Here is an 8,949-nt window from a genome sequence, read left to right as displayed (position 1 = left end):
GACATCCAGCCTAGGGCACTTCTATGGGTGGCTCATGCTGCCTTGCCACCCCATCATGTGCCCTTGGCTGGCTCAGGCCCCATGTGCAGATATCTAGAAGTAACCATTTCACTGTTGCCAAATCCAGCAGCAGGTCATGTCACTGTCTGAAATGTCAAGAGCTGCTTTTAAAAAGTGGCTACTGAGTCTCCCAGATCCTTGCCTTGCACTCCCAAGGCAAAGCCTAAAGCCATTGCCAAAGTTAGATGAGCAGCCAGGAGACAGGGATGGCAGTCAGCATCCTGCCTAAGGTTCCTTTGCTATCAGCTTAATAATAAAAAGTGTTAAAAATAAACTAATAATAATAATAGCTAACACAGTGCTTTCCATTTGCCAACACTATTCTAAGTACTTTCATGGCCTAAGTAATTTAATCCTCCTCAAAGCCCATGAGGTAGATACTACTATTATCCCTGCTTGTACACATGAGAGAACTGAGGCACAGAGGCTTCCTAGCAAGTAAGTGGCAGGGACAGGATTTTAACCAGGCATTTGGCTCCTGAGTCCCCACTCTTAATGACTATGTTATACTGGAAAACACCCGTGTGCAATTTTAAAAGTGTTTTAGCACTTTATTGTTTATGAAGAGTTCAAATCCATCACCTCTTTTTTTAGCACTTTAATGTTTATGAAGAGTTCAAATCCATCCATCACTTGCAATAACTCAGCAAGGGCACTGAGGCTCAGGGAGACTAAGGGACTTTATCAAGGCCACACAGGATCAGGATGTGGTTGAGTTCACCCTCTGGAGCTTGTGCTCAGTCTGCTAACCATTCATTCTCTCACTCACTTATTCATTCACTTCATCCACCCGAGATGATGAAAGATGGCTGAGCCCCGTGCACACTATACTCCCTCTCACTCGATTCCTCACTCCAGGGCAGGGCAGAACTGCTGCAGAGGCAAGGATCACCCCCCATGAGTGCTGATCATCTTTTTTTTTTTTTTTCTTTATTAGGGGCTCCTAAATATACCTTCTCTGGGGCAGAAAGACCAAATCGGAATTCTCTTGATGCCCAGTTAGGAGAGGGGCTCCTCTGAGCCTCCACAGGCCCCAGATTTTTCTCTGACCATGTTTCCTGGGATTCATGTCTAACTTCCTTTGCCCCACAATAGTCCAGGCAGAACAGTGTAGCTGGGTCCACAACAGGACCTGGGAGCCTTTGCTAGGAAAAACCCTCATTTATCCTGCTAGGCTCCAAATCCCTCTGACTGTGCCCATTCCTACCTTCCACTGAAAAGAGACTCCAGAACGGGATGATGCAGAGACATTTATTGGATGCTTATGGGATTGGTCCACATGCGTCAGGGATGGGGACAAGGGCCTCCTCAGGGCTTCCTAGAATGTCATCAGCAGTCACTGTGGCTATGAAGCAGTGCTGGTGGAGATGTCTGGAGTCCATGACCTGCCCCTCATTGCTTTCCAGCCGTGATTTCAAGAAGGGGTAATTCTGTCTGAGAGGACTCCCTCCTCGCAACTCCACCGCAATGACCGTGTTTACACCTTGGCAGTTAGAGGGCACTTCCGTGGGGCCTGGAAAACAGCAAGCTGAGGGTGTGAGGCTTCCTCCTGCAGCCCCTTCCTCCCCGCCAGGATCACACCCCACCCCATCCCCCAATATACCACGTCATGCACTAGGAGCTGTCAATGTTTCTCATAAACTTACAGTTTGATGAGAGAGACAGACAATAAACAATTGTAGGAGAGATGAATACCTGGCCTTCGACATAACTCTATTATGTAGGTACTATTAAATATCCATTTTATAGATGAGAACACAGATTTACCACAAAGCTAGTATGCAGAGGAGTGCCTTTTTTTAGCACTTTAATGTTTATGAAGAGTTCAAATCCATCCATCACTTGCAATAACTCAGCAAGGGCACTGAGGCTCAGGGAGACTAAGGGACTTTATCAAGGCCACACAGGATCAGGATGTGGTTGAGTTCACCCTCTGGAGCTTGTGCTCAGTCTGCTAACCATTCATTCTCTCACTCACTTATTCATTCACTTCATCCACCCGAGATGATGAAAGATGGCTGAGCCCCGTGCACACTATACTCCCTCTCACTCGATTCCTCACTCCAGGGCAGGGCAGAACTGCTGCAGAGGCAAGGATCACCCCCCATGAGTGCTGATCATCTTTTTTTTTTTTTTTTTCTTTATTAGGGGCTCCTAAATATACCTTCTCTGGGGCAGAAAGACCAAATCGGAATTCTCTTGATGCCCAGTTAGGAGAGGGGCTCCTCTGAGCCTCCACAGGCCCCAGATTTTTCTCTGACCATGTTTCCTGGGATTCATGTCTAACTTCCTTTGCCCCACAATAGTCCAGGCAGAACAGTGTAGCTGGGTCCACAACAGGACCTGGGAGCCTTTGCTAGGAAAAACCCTCATTTATCCTGCTAGGCTCCAAATCCCTCTGACTGTGCCCATTCCTACCTTCCACTGAAAAGAGACTCCAGAACGGGATGATGCAGAGACATTTATTGGATGCTTATGGGATTGGTCCACATGCGTCAGGGATGGGGACAAGGGCCTCCTCAGGGCTTCCTAGAATGTCATCAGCAGTCACTGTGGCTATGAAGCAGTGCTGGTGGAGATGTCTGGAGTCCATGACCTGCCCCTCATTGCTTTCCAGCCGTGATTTCAAGAAGGGGTAATTCTGTCTGAGAGGACTCCCTCCTCGCAACTCCACCGCAATGACCGTGTTTACACCTTGGCAGTTAGAGGGCACTTCCATGGGGCCTGGAAAACAGCAAGCTGAGGGTGTGAGGCTTCCTCCTGCAGCCCCTTCCTCCCCACCAGGATCACACCCCACCCCATCCCCCAATATACCACGTCATGCACTAGGAGCTGCCAATGTTTCTCATAAACTTACAGTTTGATGAGAGAGACAGACAATAAACAATTGTAGGAGAGATGAATACCTGGCCTTCGACATGACTCTATTATGTAGGTACTATTAAATATCCATTTTATAGATGAGAACACAGATTTACCACAAAGCTAGTATGCAGAGGAGTGCTGAACATTTTAAAAACACATATTGTCTCTGCTTTAAGTATCGATTCCATGAGTCTCTTCATCGACTGCCTTATTCTCTCTTCTCTTATATCTGAGCTTGAAAGAAAGCTCACTTGGCCTTATGATTCCCCACCTCTTACTCATGATTTTTTATGCTGTAACAGAGAGATCTTTCTCAGGCCAAGTGAGTCCACATACTGTTCTTTCTCAAAATCCTTCAATGTCTTCGCCTTACCTGTGATCCTTGAGATAGCATTCAAGGCTTTTCATGAACGGGTCCATCTCTTCTCTTCAGCTTTGTTACTACCACCCTTCCCTCAAGAACTCTATGCTTTGCCACACCAAATTCTCATTGTTCCCTAAATGGGTCCATTCCCTCACATCTCTGGGCCTTTGCTTGTGTCATTTCTTCTACCTGAAATGACATTTAACTCCTTCTCTGCCTAGCAAACTTCTATGCTTGAAGCTGCATTGACGGAGAATATCCAGGAAGAATGCACCTCTGAAACCAAGGGAAGAGTGAGTTTCAAGAAGGAAGTTGTACTAGACATTGGGGTTGTCTATCCAACATCCATTCTATACCTTCCTATCTGGGTAACAGCAATTATATTTGGGTGGGATTGGTCCCATCCCAGCTCCAGGACTGGGATCTGATTGATCTGAGCCAATAAAATAATCCCATTCCTCTGCCACATGGATGGGCAATCAATGCATAGTATTTCCCTGGACACAGTGACTGGTTTAGGGGCAGACACATGACTTAGGTGTTTTTTTTTTTTTAAAGATGACCGGTAAGGGGATCTTAACCCTTGACTTGGTGTTGTCAGCACCATGCTCACCCAGTGAGCGAACCGGCCATCCCTATATGGGATCTGAACCCATGGCCTTGGTGTTATCAGCACTGCACTCTACCGAGTGAGCCACGGGCCAGCCCGACTTAGGTGGTTTAATCAGAGAACAGCTTAAGTCTTTTTCTTTTCTCTTGGTTGAAGGAAGAGATGGCACCCTCTTTCTCCTCCTGGATAGATGGGAACAAAAGGCATGTATTTCCAGGGACTGCTGGCATCTAACTTACCACCTGAGAAAAGTCAGCCCGAGGAGAAAGCCAACACAAGATAGAGGGCAGAGCTGAGAGAATCTCAGAGAATGGAGCCACAGGTCTGAGGTTGGTGGGAACTTCTATATAAATCACGCCTAAAGCCAATCCTACTTTTGGATTTCCCACCTATAGAGCCAATAAATCTTTTTGTTTGTTTGTTCTATTTTGAACTTTCTATTCTTAAATAATTTAAGACTCACACAAAGTTATAAAGATAGTGCAGAGAGTTCCAGTGTACCCTTTATCTAGCTTTCCCCAATGATAACATCTTATATTACCATAGTACGTTCTCAAAACTAGGAGACTGATATTGATACAATATGATTAACTAAACTGCACATCCTATTTAATTTTTCCAGTTTTTATATGTACTTTTTTTGGTATAGTACTATGAAATTTTATCACATGTATAGATTTATACAATCATTGCTATCACAATCAGGATAAAGAACTTTTCCATCACCACAAAGAAACTTCCTCATGCTACCCCTTTATAGTCAGACCTTCCCCCTAAACCTAACTCCTGATAACCACTAACTTGTTCTCCATGACTACAATTTTGCCATTTGGGGAGTGTTATATAAGTGGAGTTATACAGTATACAATCTTTAGAGTTTGGCTTTTTTCACTCGGCATAATGTCCTTGAGATCTATCCAAGTCATTGCATGTATTGATAGTACATTCCTTTTCTATGGCTGTGTAGTACTCTGTTGTACAGTTGTACCATTTGCCCATTGAGGACATTTAGAGTGTTTCCAGTTTTGTCTATTACAAATAAAGCTTCTATGAACATTTGTGTGCAGGTTTTTGTGCTGACATACATCATCATTTACCTAGGATAAATTCCAAAGAGTGCAATTGCTGGTTCATGTGGTAGAGTTGGCTGAACAATGTCCCCCTGAAGATATCAGGACCGGTCTGTATGTGGGATCCGAACCCTCGGCGGGAGCGCCGCCGCGCTTCCCAAGCGGCGCACTATCCAGTGCGCCACCGGGCTGGCCCGACATACATCATCATTTACCTAGGATAAATTCCAAAGAGTGCAATTGCTGGTTCATGTGGTAGAGTTGGCTGAACAATGTCCCCCTGAAGATATCAGGTCCCAATCTCTTGAACCTGATAATATCTGTGGATATTACCCTATACAGTAAAGTTTTTGCAGATATGATTAAATTAAGGATTTTGAGATGAAGAGATAATCCTGGATTATCCAGGTGGAGCCTAAATGCCATTATGAGTGCCCTTATAAGAGAAAGGCAGAGGGAGGCAGACACACACAGGGACAGCAATGTGAATACAGAGGTAGAGACTGCAGTAATGCAGCTACAGCAGAGGAATGCTGGGAGCCACCAGAAATTGGAAGAGACAAGGAACACTCCCCTAGAGCTTTTGATTTCACCCAGTAAAACTGATTCTGGACTTCAGGTCCCCAGAATTGTGAGAGAATAAATTTCTATAGTTTTACGTGGTCAAGTGCATGATGATTTGTTATAGCACCCATAAGAAACTAGTGCATATATTAAAAATGTTTAACTTTATGAGAAACACCAAACTGTCTTCCAAAGGGGCTGTATCATTTTACTTTCCTACCAGCAGCTAAGGGATCCAATTGCTCCATGTCCTACCATGGCATTGTCAGAGTTTTTACTTTAGTATTCTGATATGTGAGTAGTGGTAACTTGCTGTGGCTTTAATTTGCATTTCCTTAATGGCTAATGAAGTTGGACATATTTTCGTGTGCTTATTTGCCATTTGTATATCCTTTTCAATGAAATGTCTGTTCAAGTCTTTTGCTCATTTTCTAAAAGGATTGTTTATTTTCTTAATGTTGAATTTAGGGTATTCTTTATACATTCTAGGTAAAGTCCTTTGTCAGATATTTGTATATATTCCTTAATCTGAGGCTTGCCTTTTCATTCTCTTAACAGGGTCTTTCATGACATAAAAACTTTGAATTTTGATGAGCGCCAATTTGTCATTTCTTAAAAAAGTATTGTGGCTTTAGTATTTTGTCTAAGAATTTTTTGCCTAACCCCAGGTCATGAAGATTGTCTCCTATTTTCTTTTAAAACAGTTAATAGTGTTATGGTTTACATTTAGGATCTACTTTGAGTTAGATTTCTTATAAGGTGTGAGATTTAGTGAAGGTTTATTTATTTATTTATTTATACCTATGGAAGTCTAGTTGTCCTGATACCATATATTGAAAAGACTGTTCTTCCCCAGTTGAATTGCTTTTGTACCTTTGTCAAAAATTGGTTGAGCAGGGGCCGGCCCGGTGGCGCACTGGATAGTGCGCCGCTTGGGAAGCGTGGTGGCGCTCCCGCCCGAGGGTTCAGATCCCACATACAGACTGGTTCCCGCTCACTGGCTGAGCGAGGCGCGGGAGCAGCACCGAGGGTTGCGATCCCGTTGCCGGTCCCCGGTCCGGTACGGGGGCAACACTGAGGGTTGTGATCTGTTGCCGGACACAGAAAAAGACAAAAAGACAAAAAAAAATTGGTTGAACAGGGCCGGCCCGGTGGCGCACTGGATAGTGCGCCGCTTGGGAGCGTGGTTGCGCTCCCGCCGAGGGTTCGGATCCCACATGCAGACCGGTTCCCGCTCACTGGCTGGGCAAGGTGCGGGCGTGACACCGAGGGTTGCGATCCCGTTACTGGTCCCGGTCTGGTACAGGCGCGACACTGAGGGTTGCGATCCGTTGCCGAACAAAAAAAAAAAAAAAAAAAAAAAAAAAAAAAAAAATTGGTTGAACAAACTTGTGATATGGGTCTATTTCTGGACTGCATTTTGATCTATGTATCTGTCCTTCCTCCAATACCACACAGGCCTGATTACTATTGACTACTATTGCTATATTAGTAAGTCTTAAAATTGAATAGTGTTATTTCCTCCAACTTTATTATTCTTTCAATATTACTTTAGCTATTCTAGTTCCTTTGTCTTTCCATATAAATTTTAGAATTAGCTTGTCTATATATACAAAAAAGCTGCTATAATTTTTATCTTTATTATGTTGAGTCTTCCAATTCATGCACACAGTGTGTCTCTCCATTTATTTAGGTCTTCTTTCATTTCTTCATCAGCATTTTGCAGTTTTTATCATACAGATCTTGTACTTATTTTGTTAGATTTATACCTAAGTATTTCTTTTTTGGGGGAGGGGAGCAACTGCAAGTGGTATTATTATATTTTAAATTTTGGTTTCCAATGTTTTGTTGCTAGTTTATATAAATGATGGTTGGTTTGACCTTAGGTACTGTGACCTTGCTAAACACAGTTATAAGTTTAGAACTTGTATATGTTTATATATATATAAGTTTAACTTATACATAAGTTTAGAACTTATAAGTTTAGAGTTTATTTTGGGCATGTATTTTGCAGATTTCTTGGGATCCTTTGTTATTTAAGCTTGCATTTTAAGGCATTCCAACTGGTATAGGGATTTAGTTCAACCTTCTATTCAATGCAAGAATCCCCTTAGCTGAATCCCACATTTAGCCTTTTCCTAATTACCTTCCATGGATGGGGCTGTTTTTTTGTTTGTTTTGTTTTTTTAAACTAAGGATTACAAACTGATGAGCCAAATATGGCCCAGAGTGATGGGGGTGTTTTTTACCAGTGTATTTTAGGTTTCACTATAAGTAGGTTCTATCTTTATTGAATCAACATCTGCCTACCTACAGCTTCCTCACTGATCCCAGTTCTGTTCTCTGGCTCCTCACAAAATGTCTGTTTCACCTGCCCTAGAACAGCCTTGCAGAGAGCTGAGGTCCTAGCCTACAAGCCTTGGGTCTCCTCTGTTCAAGGCCAAATATCCCCAACTCTTCAGCTAATCCTCACATGACCAAGTTCCCAGCCCTGAGTTGGTCACCTGCCTCTGATAACCTTTTGATTTCTCAAAGTCCCTCTTAAATTGTGGGGCTCTGAGCAGCTAGCTGCCAGGGTCTTGAGGAATCCCTTGGACTTCCAGGAGTTACAAGACCTTGGCTCAAGTCCAAGGTCCGCAATGTTAAATCATTGTGCTACTTTGTGCCAACCCTTTCTCCTCTCTGGATCTCAGTTACCACTTCATAAAATGGGATAGAAAGCAGGGCTGGCCTCATTTTAAAATTTCTTTTCCTTTGAACTCCAAGTTTTAAAGGATTCTGTTTACACAATAGACTGCATTTATTAAGTACTAATTTCTTTCCATTTTGTTTTAATCAAAGAGCTCTGATCAGTATGAGAAAGCCCATGTTAATTACTGTCCCCACCCAACTGATATAATTCTAGCTCAAAGCAAAGAAACTTGGTCCCAGTAAAACCTTTGGAATAATGAAAGAATCCCCACTGGTATATTTGGGGATCCTTAGCTAACTGGAACTCAAAACTGGGAACCTACAGAGTAGTGATAAAAACTTATCTCTGAGATATGGTGGCTGGTGTGTTCTATCCAATTGGGAGTAAAGAAAGACCATCGCTCCTTTGTTTCCAGACCTTCTATTAATGTGACCCGAGATTCCACTCACCTGCTTTTGGCCACCACATCATGCTTCTGGTTTTCTACTGAGCTTGTGGACCCACCATGTCTTTTTTTGTTGTTGTCTTTTTCCATGTCCGGCAACGGATCGCAACCCTCAGTGTCGCCCCCCCACCGGACCGGGGACCGGCAACGGGATCGCAACCCTCGGCGCTGCTCCCGCGCCTCGCTCAGCCAGTGAGCGGGAACCGGTCTGTATGTGGGATCCGAACCCTCGGGCGGGAGCGCCGTTGCGCTTCCCAAGCGGCGCACTTATCCAGTGCG

At 43.7% G+C, this 8,949-nt stretch overlaps 1 protein-coding gene across 2 annotated transcripts in view; it reads right to left on the bottom strand.

Annotated features, from left to right (window-relative positions):
* Positions 1–1,295: 1,295 nt before the first annotated feature.
* The window catches only part of FAM159A (family with sequence similarity 159, member A), a 21,926-nt gene continuing 14,272 nt past the window's right edge, over positions 1,296–8,949 (bottom strand). The window contains exon 3 of one of the 2 annotated variants that reach the window (XM_008578791.1): positions 1,296–1,573. In XM_008578791.1, the coding sequence (XP_008577013.1) occupies positions 1,323–1,573 (251 nt within the window). In that variant the 3' untranslated portion in view covers positions 1,296–1,322. Of the gene's footprint in view, positions 1,574–2,506; positions 2,785–8,949 lie in introns of those variants that run through there. The other variant, XM_008578865.1, reaches the window with a different exon arrangement.

Source organism: Galeopterus variegatus, unplaced genomic scaffold, assembly GCF_000696425.1.
Source record: "Galeopterus variegatus unplaced genomic scaffold, G_variegatus-3.0.2 Scaffold6, whole genome shotgun sequence".
NCBI lineage: Eukaryota > Metazoa > Chordata > Mammalia > Dermoptera > Cynocephalidae > Galeopterus > Galeopterus variegatus.
Note: the sequence above shows the minus strand (reverse complement) of the source record. Positions and strands in the feature narration are given on the sequence as shown.